This window comes from Thunnus albacares, chromosome 13 (assembly GCF_914725855.1).
Source record: "Thunnus albacares chromosome 13, fThuAlb1.1, whole genome shotgun sequence".
NCBI classification, from domain to species: Eukaryota; Metazoa; Chordata; class Actinopteri; order Scombriformes; family Scombridae; genus Thunnus; species Thunnus albacares.
Window position 1 is genome coordinate 22039515 of NC_058118.1, and position 24726 is coordinate 22064240.

The 24726-nt window shown below is 40.9% G+C and overlaps 1 protein-coding gene across 2 annotated transcripts in view; it reads right to left on the reverse strand.

The window, feature by feature from the left end:
* Nucleotides 1-24726, reverse strand: part of larp1 (La ribonucleoprotein 1, translational regulator) — a 58088-nt gene that overhangs the window by 4147 nt on the left and 29215 nt on the right. The window contains exons 4-20 of one of the 2 annotated variants that reach the window (XM_044370049.1): nucleotides 23330-23401; nucleotides 19493-19643; nucleotides 15416-15550; nucleotides 14732-14881; nucleotides 12399-12561; nucleotides 11201-11345; nucleotides 10908-11082; nucleotides 8295-8461; nucleotides 7337-7450; nucleotides 6657-6983; nucleotides 4333-4456; nucleotides 3451-3656; nucleotides 3190-3296; nucleotides 1707-1864; nucleotides 1358-1502; nucleotides 696-805; nucleotides 289-416 (exon numbers count right to left, since the gene is read on the reverse strand). In XM_044370049.1, the coding sequence (XP_044225984.1) occupies nucleotides 289-416; nucleotides 696-805; nucleotides 1358-1502; nucleotides 1707-1864; nucleotides 3190-3296; nucleotides 3451-3656; nucleotides 4333-4456; nucleotides 6657-6983; nucleotides 7337-7450; nucleotides 8295-8461; nucleotides 10908-11082; nucleotides 11201-11345; nucleotides 12399-12561; nucleotides 14732-14881; nucleotides 15416-15550; nucleotides 19493-19643; nucleotides 23330-23401 (2577 nt within the window). Of the gene's footprint in view, nucleotides 1-288; nucleotides 417-695; nucleotides 806-1357; nucleotides 1503-1706; nucleotides 1865-3189; nucleotides 3297-3450; nucleotides 3657-4332; nucleotides 4457-6656; nucleotides 6984-7336; nucleotides 7451-8279; nucleotides 8462-10907; nucleotides 11083-11200; nucleotides 11346-12398; nucleotides 12562-14731; nucleotides 14882-15415; nucleotides 15551-19492; nucleotides 19644-23329; nucleotides 23402-24726 lie in introns of both variants that reach the window. The other variant, XM_044370048.1, reaches the window with a different exon arrangement.

The window sequence follows — 24726 nt, forward strand, 5'->3', positions numbered from 1 at the left end:
GTTTGATACCGATCAATCTTGGGGACAATCTAATTTAAAAATTCAAATTATCCCCTATTAACAATTGTAACTATTACTGTTTAATCTGTGTTGTTGTTCTATCTTTCTCTCTTCCGTTTTATGCATATAAAAATGATTGTGTTGAGCTCTAAGCTCTGTCAAAACACAGATGACCTACTCGCAGTCCTGTGCCTGAACGCATCATGTTCAGACACTGACAAAGCCGCTGCTTTTCTGCTTCTACAACTCGACCAGTGTAGAGACAAACAGACTCATCCATCAACTTACGTCAATTCTGAAATCTTCCAGACGTTTAAACTTGCTCAGGCACTCCTGCAGCTTGGGGTCGATCTCCAGGGTCTTGATTTTGGAGTACTTAAGGAAGGCCCAGAACTTCTCCAGTCCATACAGCTGGCCTGTGAACAGGAGGCAGAGAAATGCATGTTGGACAAGTGAAAAAAAAAGGTTTGGGTCCATCACTGGCACGATGCAGTTATCTCCCGCTGTGAGAACACAGTGGAGACTGCTCAGCATGATTAAAATGGACCGTCTCAGCGGCCGTGGAAACGCAGCAAGTGTCCCTTTTTCCATAACAGCGGAAAACTTAATCAGATTTGGAATAATACATTTGAATGAATACATTTCGTCTCCTCTGATCTGTACACACTGCATGCTGTTTTTGTAAGTTTCCTCACCAGCTTCGTAGTCTTTCATTGTCTCCTCCTGGAAGTCCTTAAAGATGTCTGGCCTGAACTTCTTCTCTAGACCGTAGCTGTAGTACCTGAACAGGCACTCCAAACCGTACCTGAGAAGTGAACACAGGAAAATAAAGTGTTTAGCAAATCGGTTTTGGACACGGCTTTGATACAAAGCAACACTCCTACTATCGATTACTATAATGAGAGAAGGTTAAATTTGAAAAATGAGGCCCGCTCCGATCCACAGGTTGCATAATTATATCAGCTGATCCATTACAAATGACACAACTGGTGAGGTTTTTTTAGTGTTTGAGGCACTTTTAAAACGAGGAGTAGTAGTAGTGTATTCAGATTTTGGAGTAGTGGTTCTAACTTCAAGAATAACAGACATGAGGAAAATGATGGCTTTTGAAGGGTCTCCTGTGCAGGAGTTTTCTGTAAAAATGTTTAGAATAGAGAACAATGGTGATAAATATCAGATCAAATGATCCTGAAAGAATCTCAAACTATAATGAAGCTGAAGAAACATCAACTTATCCTTAAATAATTTCCATCCCTATAACTGAAGTACCTAAATTTCAGGTGGTGGTGGTGGTAGTGCTACATAGACTGCATCAAAATACTGCATTTATCTATCCATCACTGGTCACGGCTCTTACCTGTATCCTTCTTTCCCGTCCTCGACCACCAGCTGTCTGAATTCCTCATACATCTTCCTGTTGAAGTGATCTCGCAGGAAAAACGACCAAAAGCGGAACAGTGTGTTCATCTCCTGCGATTGGCCGATTCCCAGCCGCTTTCGCTCTGTGATTGGTTGAAAGGAAAGAGATAATGCTCAAGGTTATTTTTTTTTTTTAAAAAAGAAAAGAAAAGATGAACAGAGATTTTTTTCCACCCTTAACATTCAGAATCACTTTACTGCTAATAACTGCTGCTGAATGGTCTCTGAAGATTTCAATACCATTTGATGAATAAATAATGAAGTAGAAAAGAAAAAAGAAAACGTACCATTTAGGCAGCGCCGGCGGTACTTGTGGTAAACGTGTTGCGTGAAGCCGTTCTCCTTGAGCAGCTCATGGGATGGATGCTGGAACTTGGGGAGGGACTGCGGCGTGCAGCCAATGTTACCCAGGGCAGGGGTGCCCTCTGATGGGCTGGCGTTAGAGCTGCGAGGGAGAGAGAGAGGTGGAGAACAGAGAGTCGATGAAACCACATCGTATATTATAACTGCTAGTTAGTTCTGATGAGAACTTTACCCCCCTTTACAGCTGTTTCACTTCACATTCAAGAAAATAAGCTCCTCGTTTTAAAGTTTAAAAAGCCAAACATTAGGACGGGATGGGCGTAATATTGCTAAATTTAACTGTTAAAGCAACAAAATGCAATCCTTTATAGATCAAAGTAAAGCCCTAAATGTCACCTTTGATCCTCCATCTACTCTTTAACATTCATAATTAAAGGGTTTATTCAGTTAATTTAAAGTACATTTGCAGGATAATAACTATATCTGTCCACCAGGTGGCAGTGATGTACCATAACACAACTCAGGTAACACTACTGCCCCCTTTCTCTCCCTTTCATGGTCAAATAACAGTCTTTAGGAAGATGTTTAGTGTTAATTAACACTCTTTCCAGTCCTTTTTGTTAGATTATCAGTCTTTTCTAATAGTCCTTTGTGCTATTTACTTTGTTTTAACTTCAACAATATGTGTTGTTTCCACAGCCAAAGCCACTGAACATCGTCAGTTGCCGGCATTTCTATCGTGGTCTGCGGTCATCTTTAGTCATCTAGACAGTGGATGATAAACGCTCATACATAGCAATAAAGGCACTGAAGGGCAAATTTCATTGCGAGGATATTAGGCATAGCCTTCAGTGCTGTAAGAACCTAATAGATCAGCTTTTGCTTCACGGCCTCTCCATTCATTTCTGTGGAACACGGCGCACGCACAGGCAACGCTGTGTGAGTTTGATGTCTGCCTGTACATCATCTCCTTCTTAACTTGCATCTTGTCTTGAATTAACTACTGGAGGAGAGCAGATCCATTTTCTGATATGCATATTTACTGTTGCTTAGATAAATAACCTACAACTACATGGATGCAGTCAGAGTCCTTGTTGCATACTATACACTTATTATTCGGGTTGTATTATCTAACCAGTCATGTAACGAAGAGTTTTATGGAAACAAAATAATTACAATTGATTAATAAACTTGATACTGGTTCACTGTGTGTGTGTGTGTGTGTGTGTGTGTGTGTGTGTGTGTGTGTGTGTGTGTGTGGGGCAAACATTAAGCTGCACCCCTCAACAGTCAAGCAGGCCTTGAGTGCAGACCATGTACAATATTTACTGTACAACCCATTTGGTCTATTTATGTTTGGTTTTTTTTGTTGGGTTCTTTTTGACAAACCAGTGACATCTTGTAATGCTTTACAACTGAAATCAGTTCTGGCAGTGTCGAAAAGGATTTAAGAGCAGCAAGTCTCACCTGACAGAGGCGGTACGGGAGCGATGCTCTCTGGAGTCCATCACCCAGCCAACGTGACACTCCATGGGCGGGTTGGAGCTGTGTCGGGTCTTCCTCTTCCTGGGCGTCTGAAAGGTTACAGAGAAAATAAAGATGTTTAAAAAGGTGAGTTCACAGCAACTGTCAGTATTTTTTAACCCACGAAATCTTTGTCAGGTTTTGGACTACCACCAAAGGCAAAAAAAAAAGTTTGATTTCACCCTCACACGTCAGCCATCTTACCTTGGCATCGACAGGTCGACCTTCCTTCACCACTGGGTAGAAGCGCGGTGTCATGGTGGCGTCCTTCCGGTGAGGGGTACGAGGCGTGCGGGGCGTGCGGGCACTGCGGTAGTTGGGCGAGTCAGGCACGGTAGTTGGGAGCGAGCGTGCTATCGAGGAGGGCTCGGGGGCACCGAAGAGTTTGTTCGCCAAAGCGTCTGTGGGGACTGAGGATGTGAGGGGAGAGATTTGTTACGACGGAGCAGCGAAAAAGAAAACTGTGTTCACATGTTACATGTCTCCTTAAACAGGAACATTTTTCTACCTAACTGCCTTCAGATGTTTGGTACATTAAAATATATTTAATCTTGAAATTAAACACTTGAAAGTCATAAAACGAGACAATCTAATGTCACAACCTCAGCGATCTAATAGTGTCATTTATTTCAGTGTGCAACAGAGGGCTGATGATTGATGATACTCTAGTGAGCAGTAAAACCACGGTTACCACTTGAGCAGAATGACAAAGATGAAGAAGCACGCTGTCTACAAGTTCATCAACATGAATTTATGACTTTAAGACCTATATAATACCAGTTAGAATGAAAAATAGGACCACTTTCATCACTGAATAAACTTAATAAATGAGAGAAAATATTGACATATTGGTGGAGTTAGAAGTTAGAAGAAGAATAGCCAAAGAGTTTGTTTCAATCATACTCAACACTATTTAAAGCCTGTTTCTGAAATAGTAGGACTTCTTAATACTGAGTTAAAACCTTTATGAGACAATATATGTCCCATTTACCATTTTACTACTTAAAACTTTGATGTCTCTGAATATTTATTAATGTGGAGTCACATCATGTGTGTTTTTCTTAGTTTTTTTTTTAACTTCCTTACTCTGATGAGGTTTTGGGGGTCCTGGGGGGACTTCCTGGTTGGGGTCGACAGGGGGTTCGGGAGTCAGGCAGTCAAACTGTTCGCGGCTGATCAGGTGGACCTTCTTGAAGTTCTCCACCTCTTGCTGTAAAACAAAGGAGAAGATCCAATGTTAATGTGAGGACAGGTGGGAAAACCTCTTCCTACAACTCTGACAGGAAAGACGATCTCTAGATTATCCATTTATTTCGGCTGAATGACAAAATATATTTGGCAAACGCCACATACGGATTCATTTTTACAGAATATGTCATTTCCAATACAAATTTCTCAATAGAAACTTGAGATCTTTACCAAAATATGGGGAAAAAACAACAACAATAAAAGTAACCTGGAAGATCAAGTGAAATGTTAACACCCGGATCATCAACAGACCTTTTCTGCAGGAGTCTGGAGATTGAGATGCAGCAGCAAAACATGGCTGCCAAAAACACTCTTTTCACCTTCATGGTGATGTCTCTTTCTGTTCTGACTCTACACTAACCAGCTGGGTTACATCAACACACAAAAAACCCTGAATTTTCCACAAGGGAAGTCCTCCAAATAACACATGCTCCTCCTACAACAACAACAACGACAACTCAATTTCAAAATCGTACTATAAACGTGCACCAATCCTTCCGATTATTTCACCAAGTGCGACTCACACTTGCGCCTTCATTGCACCAAGTATCCTCAGATCTTTGAGCGTCCATCTTCACCTCCCCCTGCAGCCCGTCAACTCGACCCCTCAGGCCAGAGCCTTGTGTGTGCGGGGTTTATTTATAAACAAGCGTCCTCTATTCCACACGCCGCTGGATGTGTGCCTGCGAGCACGTGAAGGTCCCACAAAGAGTTCAACAATGCTACAATGGGCAGCATAATGACAACGAAAAACAATACAAAACTTTCTGTTCTGTGTTGCGTTTCCAAATCCAGAAAAAGCTCTAACTGAAGAAGAATAAATCTACTCGTCCTCTGGCCTTGGGCAGAAACACCTCCAATATGACGGTGACATAAAGTGGAAGCAGTCAGAAGAGTCGGCCTTGATTTATGTATCAGCTACAGGTTGTTTGACTGCGATGCTCTCAGAAATGTTTCCAGGCAGGTTAGAAAGCAACAAGCAGATCACATGATCCTTAAACTCTCCACTGACACAGGTAGACATTCTGGTTGAGTCCTCATCATTTTTGTTATTTTTTACGAAAAACTGCCCCCAAAAAAATGTATGTGTTCGTTTGGATTATTCAAAAACAGAAAAAATGTCAACAATATCAGTAAAAAAACATGCTGTAGTTTAACCTTTTCTTTTATTTAAAGGTGCAGTGTGTAGAATTTAGTGGCATCTTGCTGAACGGACCTGCAAAAATGGAATATAATATATAAAGTATGTTTTAATTAGTGTATAATCACGTGAAAATTAGAATTGTCGTGTTTTCATTATCTTAGAATGAGCCCTTTATATCTACACAGGGGAGCAGATCCTCTTCTACGGAGCCCGCCATGTTTCTGCAGCAGCTCAGAACGGACGACACCGGCTCTAGAGAGGGTCTTTCATGTTTTTTGCGAGTTTCGTGGCCACCATAGGTTCTCCTACACACTCGGAAAGGGAGGAGTGGGTGTAATCAGTTTGTTGAATTCTGCAACCTCACCACTAGATGCCACTAAATCCTACACACTGGTCCTTTAACATAATACTCTGCAGCACATTTGTTCTTTACTTTCTACTGCCAGAAGCATTTTCTGATCTGTTAACATCACAAGAGGGCCTTGTCTACTGCTGTAAACATAGTGATCGGTGTCAACGTCTCATGTGCTCCTTCAAAAAAAGAGAATCAATAAAAAAAACGAAAACAGCGAGATGTGTTTTGATCACATCTGAGCTTTGTCTGCCTTCAAGTTTTGATTGGTGGCTCCTAAGGACAATTACAATAAGATTACAAAAGGTTCACTGGCTGAAAAAGCAGCCAAAGCAGCATTTTAGAATTCAAACACAAATACAAGCTGCGTGTAGAACCGTTAGGATCACAAAATATCTTTTCTTCATGTTTGTCTATATGGTCTAGTGTCTGATTTTATATCTTGCTCATGTAAGTAAACCTAAAACAATGTCCATATTAATAATCACTTTCTACAATTTTAGAAATTGGAAAATTTATGAAGATTTTTACGCTTGGGGAAAAGTATCTTTAAGGTTGTGCTTTGTTTGACTGACAGGTCTCACAGGTCCCACATCTGGTTCACGAACAGAACAGCCTCATGTTGATTTAAATCACTCAAAGGTCAAGCAGGAAAAACGACCTCACCTTGATGGTGGCGTACTCAGGCTCATACGTGTCGTCCCACAGGTCTTGCTCGTAGTAGAAGAGCCCGTCGTTGATCACCTTGACCAGTTCGTTGGTCAGCTTGGCGCGCGATGTGTGGTGTCCAGTGCGGTCGCCCCCCGGGTGCTTCCTCAGGTAAGGTGGCGTCTGTGTCACGATCAGGATCTTGTTGACGTCGTGGTCATCGATCTCACCGTCCGTCTCCTCGTCCGACCAGTCGGTGAAGGTGTTGCGACGTCCGTCCATCTGCTCCATCTCCTCGTCGAACATGAAGTCGAGCTCCTCCGGTTCGTCCTGTTCCGCTCCGTCCTGATCAGAGATAAATTCATAAAAAGAAAAAACAAAAAAAGACAAATGGTTAGAAATTGTCAGCTGATCATATATGTTGTATATCGGATCACTATTTATTTCTTTTGGGGAAATTATAACCAACTGTATGAAGTGTATCAAAAAGACACACATCATCGCATCAGTTCTGGCAGTTGGCTTGAAAACGAGCAATTTAGAGAAATTCTCTAACATTTAATAGACTAAATGACTATTAAACAAAATGATAAAGATGAAAATAACTAGTTGCAGCTCTAAAAAGAACACAGAAATACTTACAGTCTTAAGTTTTCTTTAACAAATAAGAAATAGTTCAAACACATTTCCTTTCTCACCTTATTTCCTGGGACAGCAGCGGAGGACAAGGAGCCAGACTGGGGCACCGGAGAGCGAGTCAAGTCGTCCTTTTCCTTCTGCTGCTGCTGCTGCTGCTGCTGCAACGAGGGGGCCTACATCAGTCAACCAACGACGACCACACAGGAGGAGGAGGAGGAGGAAGGGGGGGAGGTGGAGGATATGGATAAATATGAATGAATGGAAGAATGGATACTGAGGTGAAGAGTTAAAAATAAGATGAGGAGAAGGCAAACTGATTTTTTTACAGTTTTCTAATGCACCTCATCAAAAGGACAGATGTGTAAAATGTTCAATACTGAAATTAAAAGAAAAAGACTGGTGCATGTGGCTGTGAAGATGATGAAATTTATTGGTTCTATATAAACGATGCCTGATGACTACTTGCCAGCTTACATGTGCATTGCTAAATTTCATTATTGATTTATCTGTCAATTATGTGTTCAGTCATTACAGAAAATAGTGAAAAATATGAATCCCAAAGCTTATTTTGTCCAAACAACAGTCCAAAAATTTAAAAATATTCAGTTTACACTTGTATAAAACTGAAAAGCAGCAAACCCTCACACTGGAAAAAGCTGGTACCTGAATATATTTGGCATTTTAAAATTAAAAATAGCGGAAAAGAGCATTTTTGGGGAATCCATTTTCTTTATATTTAATAATGTTTTTCAAAAAACAAGGACTAAGTTATTAAGGAATATTACGGAGTTCAGCTGGCAGGTGGCCACAAGGCATCGTGGTCTATGTAAAACCACTGGATGGAAAACATAATGATCAATATCAATCAAGGGGGTGAATGACATAAATGATCACCGATACGTTGAAGGACTTCATAGCTACAAAACAGAACTGCTGCTAAAGCTCACAGTGTCTCTTCACTGCCTTTCTAAAAGTTTACGATCGGTTCGCAATGAATTTCACCTTCTCTGCGCTGACCTTGGGTCTGGCTGGGGAAGGTCTGGGCCTCTTCTTGACCTCAATCCAGGACTCCGAGTCAAGGTCTGGGAGGCTGGCGGAGAGGCCCTTGGGCATTGTCTTGAGGTTGGAGATGTCTGATTCAGTCTTGGTCTGGTGTTTCACGGGTGTGGAGGACCTGGGAGAACCTGCAGCAGACACAGAGAGCCACATTTTATATGTTTACTAGCACCAAAGGTTTCCTGTATCCAATGCTAGCAAAGTTATCAGAAGTGGCAATACTGTAAGTGGTATATAGAGTTTAGGCCGTTCCCATGTTTGACACTAAAGTGAGCCAATCAGGTGGCCTACTCTAGTGCTGAGTAGCCAACCAGTGGAGACTCCCAGCAGCCCTTGATAGTTTAATGGGGGACTGCACAGGGTTGCACCAGCTGTGTGTAAATTCACTCCCAAGTTGAAAAGTCGACACTGGAGGCTTAGTAACTACTAATTAGTTTGTAACTAAATCAGCTACTAAAATAGTTTGCACCGAAATTACTTGGGGCATAATTTAACTAACTTACTTTGGATGTAAAGTCATAACTAAGGCAAGTGGCCAATCGATTCGCTCGGTAACCATCGTCATGGTTACCGAGCGAATTATCCACCTGGCTATAAGCTAAATCCATACTGAAATATATCAATAAATTATGTCTCTATTGGATCACTGTTTTACAAAATGTAATGCAATTGAGCAATAAATGATGCTATGTGGTAGAAAAACTGTTATTTTACCATTACAAAACTTCCTTTGAGACAATAAAAGTCTATCTTATCTTAGTGACTAACTTAACGTTATAATTCAGTGACATTTATAATTCACACCTACCTTGGGGGCATGTGTAACAATTACTATATCTCCATGGTGTAACTGCTTTTATTTTAGTAATGCATAAATCACAACTTAGTAATAATGTACGTTATAACCAGGCTAAGTTTGAACTTACACAGCTGGTACAACAGGCTGTTGATACGCATCAGACCGCCATCTTGTCGCTCTCGCTGTGCTAATAATATTAGCAGCTCTGTTTCAAACTCTTTGTTGGCTGAAAGCGTACATAAAGGCTGGGATTTAACAGTTCTGGTCTGTCGGGGGATGCAGTGACTCGAGTAAGAAGTCGTCTGTTGGATTTTATAAATAAACATGTGATCTGTCGAAAAGCAAGGAGCGGTAACGCCAGCAAATCACAATTCTACTGTCTGTGAACCATGTGAGTTTGGTGAATGCTAAATGTTAGTGCTGCGAAATTGTTAGTTTGGATTTTGTGAAGTGGGGGTTGTATGAGCTGTATATCAATAATCAGTGTATTATCTACGGTAATTAGATGGCGGTCGGCACGCCCCCAATTAAGAGTAGCGGGCAGGAGTAACGTCACCGGCACGTGAAACAGATAAGGTAACTTACTGCTGTGGACGGGGGCAGCAGCAAAACCTATTTTAGCCACCTAATCAATATCAGTTAAGTATACGCTATATTTAGAATATTTTTCACCGTTTTACCTTGCCGTCAGACAGCCCTTTGCTTTGGCACTACATTCTCTCAACCGTAGAACTTTCATATTCCTACGCATGCGCGCAATGTATTACTCCGCAGATCAGCTGTTTGGGTCCCAGCAGTGTACGGAAGAGACAACAAATACAAGAAAATAAAAATGATTGATTATGCTGCTGTCCCCGTCACGGATGTATAAAAGAGTTCTCTTTATACAACCATGATCCCCGTCCACACAGCAGTACATTGCGTAGCTTCTGTGCCGGTGCTCCTGCCTGCCCTCTTCAAAAAATCCAAACTAATCCTTTAAGCCATGGGTTGTGTAGATTTTTGGTATCATTTTAAAAACACACTCTGCTGCACAGTTTATTTTAATCTGTGCATTTGCGTTTTCTATGAAGCTTCAGTGGTTCACAGTGTATAAAGTTCTTATGTGCCATATGTAATAAGGGTTTGAAGGGTGTAATTCTAAACCTTAAATCAAGGTTATTTTTGGTTATGGAGTATTTTAAGTAATGTTACACTGAATTTGAGATTTGGAAAATATATTTGTTGTACAAGAGCCAATTGAAAATATGATTTGAATTACAGGTTGTACTTGTAATAGTGATATTTCACGCTAAGAGTTAGAAGTTGGATATAACCTATAGTGATAAGTGTGTGAATGTAACTATGTGTGTGTGTGTGTGTCTACTGAGGAATAGAGATTCCAGTTAACTAGATGGCGACCTACAGGTCCTGAAAGAGGGACTGCACTAGACTTACAAGTCAGCCTCTAAATGCTTTGCTCATGGAGACTGGGGACAATCTCCCAGGTTTCATTGTTAAAACTGGGTGGAAACAATTCAAGAGTTACAAACAGCATTGCAGAAACAATCCTAAGTCTCTAGGGTGGCCCTTCATATTGGGGCGGTGACATGCAGGTCGCTACAGAGGAGAATAAGGGGAGAGCATCATTTCCGGTGAGTCCTTGAAAAAATGTAAGGGCTGTATGTTTACATATATTTCTAGAAATATATGTGTCTATAATCTTTAAAGGCGACACAATAAGGACGCTTCATTTTCATAGTTCAGCTTCATCAACAGCAGATCGCAGTGTTCACCTCTGGGCTCCTCCATTATCTGTCTCGGGACAAACTCTGGGCAGTTTATGAGTTGAGAGAAGTCGGTGTGGGTGTGGTTAGGCATGGTCAGGCCCGGCAGAGGCCACTTCTCCGGCTCCACCTTCCTACGGATCTTCATATCGATCACTTCCACTTCCTTACTGTCCTTCAAAGCCTGACAGGAGAAACAAAAAGGATCAGTTAGTCTGTGTCTCCCCCTTGAAAAAAAATTTAAAAAATTCACCAACTAGCTCTTGGCCAGGACCAGTAAGAAGTGAGAGAAACATGCTTACATCCAGGATGAGGTTGACGTCGGTGGTGAGGGCCTGCACTCGGTGGAAGCTGGCGATGAGTCCGACGGGCAGGAAGCCCTCCTGATCCATCTTCCTCCGCAGGAAGAAGTCACGCTCCAAGTTGTCCAGGCTGAAGTAGTACTCGCTACAAGGGGTCAGAGCAGCAGGGAAAACACACCATCAACATCATCCAGTATATACACCGACGAATCAGCTCCGCTGTTCCATCGAGGTGGAAAACAGCCCGGACATGACTGCGTTCATGAGCCATTTAGTGAAAACACTGCTGTGTCACGTGTAACCAAATACCTTCCAAGGAACCGCTAATTTAAAACAGAATATTTGACGGGATTTCAAAGTCTCTGAGTAACTTAATACAGATTTAAACTGAAGGGAGCACTGGGTGCACACAAGGAAGCTGTTATGCTCCTTCAGTTAGGTGCCAAAAAAACTACCGTCTCAACACACACAGAGACGACTTCTGCCAAACTTCAAACTGCGGAGTTGTTGTGATTGGGCAAGGCGTAAAATATTGTAGTCAGAGTTGTATAACTCCCCATAAATGTGCTTGTATATAAAAGGTTTTTTTTTATTTTTATCTGTTAAACCACTAACACAAAAAGTGAAGCGCACTACTGTCAAAACTGTCGCAGCCTTTTTTTTTGTTGTTCAAACAAACCCGAGAACTCAAACTCTGACTCATCTGACACATTTCGTTAAACTTTAATTTACAGGCTGAGTCAAGCAAACTGTGGTTTCTCCACCGTGTAGCAAAACAAGACAGAATATTTGCCTTTATTTTATCTTCTAATCAATAAGAATCACAAAATATCTCAACATGTATGTCAGTTGACTCTTTATGGTGGCCTAGATTCTGGTTTCTTTTCTTGCTTGCAAAAATTGAAACCAGGATGCGATAAAAACCCAGAATATGTGAATGTGAACGTGTCTGTTGTCTTTTCTCTCAGTACGTGGGCCAAAGCAAATTCCAAAACCATCAGGCAAAATGTGTCAAAGTAACAGCGTGTATTGTTTTGTCTTTCTTCTTGCTTTCAATGCTGAGATCAGAGTTGTGAAAGTTCTCTCCATTGATGTTTATTCAGAGAAGAGACATGAAGAGCTCATCACTTCTACAGCACGTCTGCAGGTTACGACCTAAACTCGGACTCTCGTAGTCGTCTCCTTCCTGTAAACTTACATCTGCCTCTTGATGTAGTCCTTCAGCAGGTCCTGATCGACGGAGTAAAGGTCGCTGCTGCTCATGTTGTCGTAGTAGTAGGTCACCGAGTTGCTGAACTTCTGGCCGTAGGGTGCGTCTTTCATGTCGTAGGACTTGTAGCCGTAGTGATAGTCATAGTGGCCTGGAGAGGACAGAAATAAATCGGTTTAATTTAGCTTTCTGAGATGTTAAGTCTCACGCTCTTTACTGTATGATGTTAAATGTGGTTCCATTCAGAAAATGACATAAAAAGAGCTTAAGGAGTGGATGTAGTCACTGAAAGCTTCTGACAAATACAGAGTGTAATACCAGTGTGTTTGAATGTACCCAAGTGTGTGGGAGCACACACACGCAAGCTGAGTAAATACACAAAGACAAAAAGGTCTTCTGCTCAGCAGTAATAACTCTGACCGTTTCTTAAGCGCTGCTGAAAGTCAACAACGTGTCCTCAAGGAGACAGAAGGGACATAAAACTGGACGTACAAGTACACCGGGATGATCGCTACTTATTTCTTCCTCCCAGTTGTGTGTGGTCTTTGTTTTCTTTCACACTTTTCTTACCTCACTCTTACAAAATTTTTTAAAAGCTACCACTACTTTATCTACCTCAGTGTAGGGAGGGGAGGAAGCAGAAACAAAAGGGATAGTTATTGAAAGAGGAGGGGAGAACGTAAGGGAAGACCGTGTGTATGGAAAGAGAGCGAACAACAGAGAGGAGAGAAGGAGAAACTGCCAACACCAACATGCCTTCAGGGAAACCTGCTTCTCCTGCTGGATCCAAGGCCTTTCCTCATTCCAACACTCTCTCGTTGTTATTGCACATTTTTTTGTTTTTACTGTAGCCCCAGTGGGGCCCCGATCAGGGTCACAAACCACCCAGTTTGAGAGCAGAGACAGCCCAAACACCGAGCCACACAGGACACAAAGCGTTCCAGTTCTGTCAGACAGAAGTGACACTATTTTTTCCCCAAAACATGCTTGATTTTGTCAAGCAAACTGTAGCATCTCTACTTTGTAGCAAGAAGAGGATAGAGAATATTTTAAAGTCCCGCTCCGCTCAAAAATGTGGTTTTTCTTCTTGTTCTTTCAGTTGGATGTTTGAGCTTCACTGTGCAGAATGATGTGTGTTCAGAGTTTGACACTGAAAGGCTGTTTTCACATTCATCTGCTGAAGGGGGGAAAGTTTCTCTGCGCTCACCAAAAATCTGTCTTTAAAAGGGTTTAAACTGTGGTCCAGTATGCAACTTACACACATGTGATGTGGAAACATGAAGCCTCCAGTGCACATAAAGCAATGATGGACTTTTCAGGGAAGTAGGTAAGTTGTATCCAGTAGTTACTTAACTTTTAAAACTAGAAAAAAGTAATGTACATATCCTTAGATTCTGGATTTTTTAATGAGTGAGAGGGAGGAGATGTAATTTTAAGAATTTTTAACTAGTTAACTCAAATTTTTTGGTGGAAAAACAGTATTAGACACAAATTATTTGTCAAACTAGAGATTTTATATCTATCTTAAAACATGTCTGGAGGGGATCTTTGCTCACACTGAACATTAACACGTAATATCGATCAGTTTTTTGAGAAAAACTAGAATATGGATCTGCAGGTGACAATAGGCTCTCGTCTGTTTTACGAGTTCAGTTTCATTTAGATCATGAATGAGCTCAGAGCCGTTCAGAACGGAGCTTTTGAAAGCTGCTGTGTGGGGAAATCGTCTCGACGGGGAGCTCGTCACTTTTTTTTGCTTCGATGCTGAGATCAGAGTTGTGAAAAGTCCTCTTCATTGATGTTTAGTCAGAGAAGAGACATGAAGAGCTCATCACTTCTACAGCACGTCTGCAGGTCACATCTGACTGATTCAACACGTCCGGTCCGAGTAACACTAAGTTTTGGTTTTATTGTGTAAAAACAAACCAGCCTTAAACTTCATATTTGAAATATAGAGAAGGTTCATGCTTATGCACAACATATGAGCTCATTAGTTATTATTATCTTATATTTCAGTGTGTGTTTATGTGTCTGAGTATCAATGCTACAGAGACACATTCTTGTACATTTGTTGCAGTGGTAATGGCAATGAATTGGTGCTAAAAAAAAAAGTTCCTTGTGGTGACAGACGCACAAGCAGCACACTGGTGAAATTCTTGCCACCGCCTTTGTGCAGTATTGTTTCAGGAAACAAAAATAGGTTGATGACCACATAAGGCCAAGAAAAGACATTTTTTGGAGGATAGAAGACCGTGTATGTTTTTACAGTACATCCGTTCGTGTGTGTGTGTGTTTCTATTTACAGGTGAAAATAAACATACCTCTCCCGCCTCTGCCTCGTCCCCGACCTCTTCCTCTACCGCGTCCGCGACCTCTGAACCCTCCGCGGAACGGCGCCCCCTCGCTCTTCACGCTGGACACCTCGTCGTGGTCGTCACGCCACTCCCGCTCGTACTTTTGACTGTGCCAGTCTGCAGAAATACCAAGGACAACCTTTCCGTCAGCACAAATATAAAAACAGCAGAACACAACGGACTAGCAGGAAGAAAAAAAAATGTTGATGCAAACACAATTTTGAAAGCTAATCAATTCTCAACATCTTGTGGCAAAAGGAACTGAAACTGAATATTCAAAATTTTATGCACACCAATGACTGAGTGTCTTCTTATCCGGTAACACATTTTATTTCCTCAGTGAACATAAGAAACTAAGTTACTCATATTGTGTACATTTAAAACAGAGTTAAAGAGACACTGTAGTTCCACAAAATTAACATATGCTGTCACATGTTTCTGCCCTCAGTTAGCAGCTCTAGCTAATAACTCCCAGAATTTAAAGCTTCATATAAAACCAGCTGGGTGGGACTCATTTCATACTGGTTCTCTCCAAACTCTGTGGCCCTTAACATTCTCTACATGTCACCTACAGTGAGCGACCTGAGCACGAACTGCCTTAATTTGGCTCACAGCGACTCTTAATGCTGGGTGATGATGTCACAGACTGACCTCTGAGGTCGTTCCTGGCGTTGGGAGGCAGGCGGGGGTTTTCGTTTTGTCTGCTGTTGTTCCTGGAGGCCGAGCGTTCCCGAGGACCCTCGGACTTCACCTCGATCATCAGGGGAACCCACTTCTGCTTGTTTCCTGTTTGTGAACACATGGGGATGAGACGCAGAGTTAAGTGAGGAAAAACATCAATTCATTCGGTCCAGAACTCTGAAGGAATCACTTTTCATAAAATGTACTTTTTCATAAATTGACTTTAAAATGCTCCTTCTAAATGTACTGAAAATAAATTAACGGGTGTTTAAACAGAAGGTTTATTTTCAGCCTTAAAAGCACTTAAACTTTGTATATTTTGGGCATTTTTGTCAACATTCTCATACTTAAAGCTATTTAAAGCTAAACATTTATGGCTGCAAATGAAGACCAAAGACCACTGAGTGATTTGTGCTTTTTTTTTTTGTTTTTTTGCTTCAATGCTGAGATCAGAGTTGTGAAAAGTCCTCTTCATTGATGTTTGGTCAGAGAAGAGACATGAAGAGCTCATCACTTCTACAGCACGTCTGCAGGTCACATCTGACTCATGCAACACGAAGATTTGGTTTTATTGTGGTAAAAGGAACATATCAAGCTTTTTGTGATTTTCTGTTATTTTTATACCGTTATGATGTAGGATATCTATGTTAAACATGGTCAAAGTTCCAAAACTTGAGGTGAACATATGTAAAAATGCTCCCTTCAAGTCAGAAACCAGGGCTTTAGCCTGCCCTGAACTCTTCGTTTTCAAAGTTACCTCAACCTCCCCATCAAACTGATGTCAGATTGTTGGCACATGCCCACACATGACTGTCCACTCTGTAGCCCTTGTTGCTAAAGTTGCTGCTGAGGCTATTTCTGTTGTCTAAACGCATATTTCAACTCGAAGGTGTACAGATGTATTTGAGAAGTTTTCATTTTGAGTAAAAGATAAGAAAAAGTGAAATCCTATTGCTACTGTTTGTCTGCATAGCTTCTGGAGCTCAGAAGCTGGCCAATCAGAACAGAGTGGGTTCATCGGGAGGGGGGCCTTAAAGAGACAGTTAAAATAGTCTGAACTGAGAGGCTGAACTGATGGGCAGTATAAGACAAAGAAGGAGCTTTTTGAATTATAAATCATGCAAAGATATTCCGGTAGAGCCCCAGATTAGAAATATATATACCTTAAAAGGTTGTTATCTATTTTCTGACTCCTTCATAACATGCAAACAACCAGGGTATAAATATAAGATATTAAAAGAGATTAATAAAACTTATTTAAAACTTTTACACAGCTCTTGAATCAGCATTCTAACATGTAAAGACAGATGTTTTGTAGGCATTAAAAACTACTTCAGGGTCGCTCATTCAAACATTTATTGCACAGTCGATGGCACCGTGTCACCAAAGTCAGAAATAATCCAGTGATTACTGTTTAATTGTTTGTCAACAAATGAATAAATCCTGAAAATACACTTCTGCATCGCTACCCGTGCAGCAGGAAAGGAAGCCAGTTTTGCCTGCAGGTGACGTCAAACCGGTAGATTTAAAAAAACTGTGATCATTACTGCTGAGTCCTTCATTGGTGAAACAGCATAAAATCAGCTGCAGTACCTCTGCTGGCCACCAGGCCGCATCAGTGACCTGCTGTCTTCAGCATCCTCTGTGTGTGCATGTGTGGATGTGTGGTTGAGCGTGACAGATACCACACGCAATGGGAGAGAAAATGACAGACACTTTTAAGTGACGTGGCCTGCGTTTATCTCTGTGTGTGTAAAGGGAAGGAGAAAGAGGGGGAGGGTGAGAATTAAAGAGCAAGAACTACCACCTCGTGGTTGTATGCCTCCACCAACCAGTGAAGTTGCAGTTTACATCCATGTCTGTCCACACTCGCATAATATTTGTAGTGATAACTTTGAAGTAACTTAATAAAAAAAGGTATTAAGTGTATTTTTTGGCAAAATGGAAGTTATCACTACATCGACATGTATGATTCCAGTGAATAATTTCCAGTGAGAAACATGCTGTCTTCACTTGGAGACTATTTTTTACAGATAGAGAGCTTCGTCACATGGTGCAACAATCATCACCTGAAGCTCAATATCAGCAAAACCAATGAGCTTCTGGATGGACTACCAGAGGAACATGAGGCCCCCGTCCTGGTTGTCATCCAGGAAGTGAAGAGGGTGGACTCATACAAGTACCTTGGGAAAGCAAAATGCAAAGAAACAGCAGATTCTAAAACGTGGACGCTTCAAACACATCTTCAACACGGCAGCACAGAAGATCTATACAATCACCACAGTTTCAAGGTGGGCACCAAAGATAAGTGTCACCATTTCATTATCCGACCAAATGATAAATATGGTCACAGATGGCCGCCCACCAAGAGCCGGGGTCTGCTTGAGGTTTCTACCCGTTAAAGGGGAGTTTTTCCTTACCGCTGTCGCCAAGTGCTTGCTCATGGGGGAATTGTTGGGTCTCTGTAAATTAAAGAGACCTGCTCTATGTGAAAAGTGCCTTGAGATGACTTCTGTTGTGATATGGCGCTATATAAATAAAGATTGATTGATTGATTGATTGAATATCCCCTTCTGTTCTTGAGTTACGGCATTGAATAATGGCCAGAAAAGTGTTTTTGCAGAACATTATGACGTCACAGTGAAGCTGACCTTTGACCTTTTGGATATAAAATGTCAGCACTTCATTTTATGCTATTAGACATTTGTGTAAAACTTGGTCATAATTAGTGTTTTAATGTAATTCTTCAGTTATGGCTAAAAACGTGTTTTGTGAGGTCACAGTGAACTTGACCTTTGACCACCAAAATCTAATCAGTTCATCCTTGAGTCCAAGTGGACATTGGTGCCAAATTTGAAGAAATTCCCTCACGGCGTTCCTGAGATATCACGTTCAATGAGACGACCCAAAAACATATTGCCTCTAGCCAAGGCTGTCACTGGTGCAGAGGCATAAAAAAGAAAGGGAAAGTAGCGCCAGAGAGCAGTAAAGTCCCACAGCAACAAACCGAACCTAACACTCTTCACCAACAGTAACCATGTTTGGGAAGGTCAGAAAAACCTTTTATTGCTGCCAAAACTGCAACCAGCCTTCACAAACTGCTACTTTGTCATTTGTTCAGGCTCGAATTTAAAAAAAAAAAAAAGGAAGTTGTGTTTTACTTCAAGTGAAAACACCGGTACTTTCAACTGTCATGAAAAAACACCTTGACATCATTTTGCACTGGTATATAACACTTGGAGTTAACTAATCCCAATTTTAAATGTGCTGTATATGACAAAACGTGTGTTTGACATACACTACAACTAATTTACAGTCCTCAAATCCTTTATTTCCTTTTATTTCCAGAAGCATTTAAATACAGCACCACCATGTCAACATGCCTGTTATTAAAACAGCTTTTTAGCTTTAGGGGTTTATATCCAGTCATTAGAAACAAGGTATCACTACAAGAACTGGACTTTTTTGTGACTACCTGACTAGAAAGCTGATGTAGGAAACAATACTAGGGGGATGCCCCATAGTGAACAAGTGAGTGAAATCAGTACATTAGATTACACACTTCAGCAATTTCCATTGTCTCATCAGCAAGTATCATAAAAATGCTTGAAAAGGCTAAAAATATGTGGACAATAGTACTAAATGGACCAATAAGGATGTGGTCCATAAAAATTGGACAAGAATGTGTCTATCTATGTGAATCTATTTTGGTTGAGGCTGTTTTGGTCTCTAGAAAAAAAAAAAAAAAGTTGCATGGATGCAAAATGTAGAGCTTTGCTATTCAAAGATCGTTGTAACTATTTGGGTAAAAACTGTCCTAAAGATGGAGCCAGTGGACATTTGTTCCTTTCGATCAAAAATCCTCTGTATGGTGGCCATTTTATGGTGCGGCATACTTGTAATTCCTATATTTAGCATGTTAATTATTGATGGATGTTAACATACTGAGGTTTAATATGAAACATGTGAGCTGGTTTACAATGTTTAGTATGTAACATTTAGTTTTTTTAGCATGCTAACATGTTAAATCTTTAGATCCATATTCACCTTTTTTCTTCGGTCCGTTCTTCTGGGAGTCGTCATCGCCGTTCTTCTCCTCTCCGGAGTCGTCTGACTTGGCCTTCAGGTTCTCCTTGCTCTCCTCGTTGCTCTCTCTCTTCTCCTTTGACTCCTTCTTGACTGTCGTCCTCTTGGGACCCTGAAGAGGAAACAGGTTCATACAGACAAACATTTAGAAGAGAGTAGTAGAAACATGCACATTCAGCAAAGGAGGCCTATTCAAACAAGAAAAAAGAATTATAGGAGATTTTTACAGGACAAGAAAGCTGAGGTTAGTGGCACAAATACAATGCTAACATGTACACGTTATTTTCAGATTTAGCAAAGTGAAATCAAAGCTTAAACATAATCTATTGATTTTTTTTGGTTAAACATGCACGAGATTCAGGGATCTGACCGTTCATTCCCCTCTCCTGATCAGCGATGTCCAATCATAGCTTAGCATCCTTAACTAGCAGGTAACAGACCGTTGATCTATGCTACGTATGTCAAGCTCAGGATTTCTCTTTACGCCAGAGTGGTGGGAATGGGCTTCTGGTAAGAGAGATACTTGATATCCAAAGACTTTGAAGGGTGGTGTCTTTACTTTTAGCCTTTTCAAAGACTTCTTAGCTGAGAGATGTAGCTTTAGCCTTTAAGCATGATATCGTGTAAGTATTATCTTGCGAGGCAGCTTGATTCACAAGATCATATGAGAATCCATCCTGTCAGGTTTCAAGATAAGCGCTTGTGTCCGAACCACCGGTGATTCGGACCAATCGGCGTCCTTTGAGGATTCTCACGTGATCTCGCGAATCCAGCTGCCTTGCGAGGTGAGACAGATGGTTCATCCAATCACCTGCCAAGTAGTTTTTGAAAGCGCCTGCCCTTTTCCGAACAATTTCCAAGGACGACTTCTCAGATGGTTCTGTGTAACAAACCATCTGGTGTGTCAGGTTAATTTAAGTAGCTATCAAATCCATATTTGAGACCCTTTTGCAGGCTTCTTGTCTAAAACACGTCAACCTGAGACCAAGTTTTCCAACAACTCACAAATTTAATATCAGCTTAATTAGCTAGCTAGCTCTTAATTACACACGCTTCCAACAAGTCAACACAAAAGTGATGAACTGTCTAAGCAACACTCCCCTGCTCTGAGTATAAATGCATTTTAGTGGTGGCAGCAAACAGACTGATAAAGTTAAAGTTGGAGCGACAGTATTTGTGTGTCTGTTGTAGCTAGACTAACATTAACTACAGTGAATAAACATATCACTCCTTCATGTAGATCAAGTATTATTGCAGATTATGTTATATAAAACCCATCAGTCTGCAGTCTGTCCTCAGGTAACCTGTTTTATATTTATACGATAACATTACAGCTTATTTACTATTAAAGTTTGCAGAAATTTTGATTAAATTTTAATTGTTAGATATGTCAAACACATTAAGTCTGATCTAATTATGTGCTCTAATGAAGCTTGAAGTTGTTGCTGTTAAATATTTTGGATATTATCGGGCTGGTTGTTGAATAGACGGCGACAGACCAGCGTGGGAGCTCAGTAATTTTACATAAAGTCATTATTTTGTGTTATTTAATTAATATTTCAAGTATCTTGAGCTGTTTTCATATATGAACTCCACACAATGTCTAGAGAATCGGGTCTGCACATTTTCTGGAGTTGCCCTTTCACACATGTAGCACACAGCAGGAGATTATCTGTGTCAGACACATTCTCACCTACTGCAAATACTCCATATGGTTTAGGTGAAGGATGCAGGGAGCAGGACATGACGCAAAAAGTACACTGCGATTGTGATTCTGCATTTTTAAGCTTTTCATGAGAAATAAAATGGTGTTCTCTCCCAGTAGTGCTAGCTTCACAGCAGAGCGTTCAGGCCCAGTCAAAACTATACAGCTTAGGTGGCTGCACTTAAGTTTATGTTCTGCTTCAACGGTTGTTTGATAAATTGCTCGTACTGTCTCCCTTGCTGTCGGATTTTGTTGCACTTACACATGGGCTCAGTTGGACGTTACATGGACTCTGCCTGTACTAGGGAGCAGGCAAAGTAATGTCCGTTTAACGTCCAGTCCGACTGATTCGGACAATTGCGTTCACATATACAGCTCCTCCGGATAATGTCTGGAAAATTTCAGGGTTTCAGTGCGTGTGTGTGAAAGGGGCTTCGGTGTTTACTTTATCTGTTCTTTGAACTAATTACTAACGTAGCCTACTCCAATTTTGTGTCGACCGTAGGTAACGTCAGTCGTTAACAAGGTTTTATGATGGAAAAACATCCAGCGTATTAACACAAGCTACTACCTGCTTAAAATTTGCATCCCTACTTCAAATCAAACAGAGTTCAGCCTCTGTGCTACCGCAGCTCGGCTATCAGCAACACACACACACACACGGTATCTGCAAAATTTGACACTCCTGAGGGATTTATACAAGAGTCATGCAAATCATTTGTCTCATATCGAGTAAGTAGCTAGAGGTAAGAAACTTTTCCCAACAATTCTGTTCACACAAACACACTCTTTGACACTATCGCCGACTAACATAATCACACTGAACTCAAAGACCCTTTTCAAACACGCGCTGTAGTTCTCGACAACATTAGCAGTGAATCTCACCAAAAACAACAATTCTGTTAAACTTGAAAACCTGTTGCACACTAAAACCTTTATAAAATGTAACAGTTTTAAATGGTTATAGAAAGCTAAAGGAACATATTTCAAGTCGAACTCAAGTATTTTTACTTCACAGGCTGCCCTCATTACTTTTGGTTGCTCTCAGATGAAGACATAAACGAGTTTGTAATGACATGTTAAAGCTTTTAATTTAACGTTCTTTAATACTTTCCACCTAAGATGTGAAGGTGGGTCCACCCACACCGAACATAAAACTGTCTGGGGAACCTATAATTACAATAATTCAATTTTACAATTTATTTATATTATTCCCAATACTCGGGATAAAGTTCACTTACACTCAGGATACGTGTTAAACCCCTTTCAGACTACTTATCTGTTAAAGTTTTGGCTTTTTCCTCATTCAGACATACAGTACCAGTCAAAAGTTTGGCTCTCTCAGGAATGAGGAAGTGTGTTCAAACTTTTAACTGGTGCTGTAGCTATCAGTTATGTAAATGTTCATTCATTGTGGCTTTATTCAAACATGATAGAAATGCAACGGAAAGAGCCACAATGATCAATATTTGGCACCTGCTGATGTACATGAGGGAATGCTGTCACAGCTGAAGTGTGATGGATTTTAAAACTTTTTTTGTTTTTAAAACTTGTTTGTTAGCTTTAATTTTTTTTTTAAATGAATACAGCAAACTTCTGTGAGCAGCCAAAGCATGTTCTGCATTTTTTTTTAATTCTAAATTGAATTTTTCAAATGCCTTGAGCCTTCATTAGGAGTAAAAAAGGAGGAGGATTCAACAGAATGAGCTGCAGTCAGACTTTGGATAACGGGCTTCACCATTCGACAAAAAAAAAAAAAAAAAAAAGTTCAACTGAGTCAAGCTGCTAAAAATATGTTTGGAGCTTCAAATAGAGCACAGGTCATGAACTGAGCCCAAGTCCAGCTTAACTAAATGACATGAAATGGAAAGGAAAAGCCAAATGACAAAATGTAAAATGTGTTTTCTTACACAAAAAAAAAAAGAGGTGAAGGAAATCAGTAACTGTTTTTAAGTGACATTATGAAATATTTCTTCTTTGTGTGGTGTAATTTTTTTTAAAAAGATGTTTAACATATTACTGGTATCATAATCAGATATAGTGACTGAATGTCAGCAGGTAGGCAGGTTTCATGGGCTTCAGGTTGAACTTACAGTGAATCTCCATGAGTCTCTGACCTGCCTGACAGTCGGCGGGCAGGACACGGTCCGTGTCACTGCCTCAATCTGAACAGAGGGAGGGAAGAGGAGTTTAGAGAAGACAATGAGGTGGACCATGATGTATACACACACAAACACGCACACACACACACACAAAAAAACACATCCACTCTGTATGTACAAAAAAATGTAGAAATGGGTTTACAAACACTAAGCTTGCTTGTAAGATGATGCTCTATTGCTAAGCAGTTAAAATGGACATGAGAATGTTCGGGGGGGTGTTTTAGGGCTCTAAAGTGAATTCAGAAAGTCTCGGTGCCTGACCGAGGCATCAGTGAGTCAGTAGTATTGATCAAGAAGCCCCTGCTTTTACAACTTGGTCATTTTTTTGCTTGGAAGGCAGTATAAAAAATCTTAATTATTGCCCCTTTAAAAGCTCTCTTGTGTTTTGTTGCTCTTCTCCGACAACATGAGGGCATTACGCTTCTTCCTGTTGCCATCAAACACACTGAAAATGCCAAACGAATGCTGCACAATCTGTGGATAATAAGAAGCATCTGCTGTGTTTACAGTCGACTGAGCTCCCTCTGGGTTTTTATAAAGTACATCCAATATCATCTAAATGGCTGCTGCTGTGTCATTACATCAAGACAGGCATTTTTGGCCGGACCGGCCACGGGACCAGCCCATATGACCGCTGCTGTCCATGAGTGAGTGAGTGATGGAGTTACGCTATCGGTCAGCCGGCCATGTGTTGGACTTTCCCCGTTGGCCGTCGCTTTTTCAAAATGAATCGGCACGAGATGATGGAAGCAAAGACAGCAGAGATGTAGAGTGACTGTGTTTCCTGCTCCGAACTCTGGCGCTCTCAGCTGCAGAGTCTTGCAAGTAAAACGTGACTCATGTAGTTGTTTTATCAGCTTAGTGTGGCGCGGCTACTCTAGAGGTGCGCTTGATTTGACTAACTGCAGTAACTGGGTGGAGATAAGCCTCCTGACTTTGCACCCAAAACGCCGTCTTTTCATTTTTCATTTACAATTTCCACCGCAGCCTCCGAGAGGCAGATTTTGAACTAGTCTTGTGTTTTGTTTAATAGCACTGGATTCTGCACAGATGAAAGAAGAGTCGATTATTTTTAGATGTGTGAAATAATGGAACCATTAAAATAGACCGATGTGTTCAAAAGCTCAGGTGTGAGTGGTGGTGAGCATTTTTCTAAAAATCAATGAAGACATGTGGTGTAACGTCTGTGAACATGTCGACAGTAATGCTGAGATCAGTAGGATGCTGATTCATTCTTCGTCTTCCACCACATGAAGGTACCGATGGAGCTTCTGTTACAGTCAGAAGCGGAAATTAAGAATCCTGAGCATGACTGCAGTTCAGAGTAT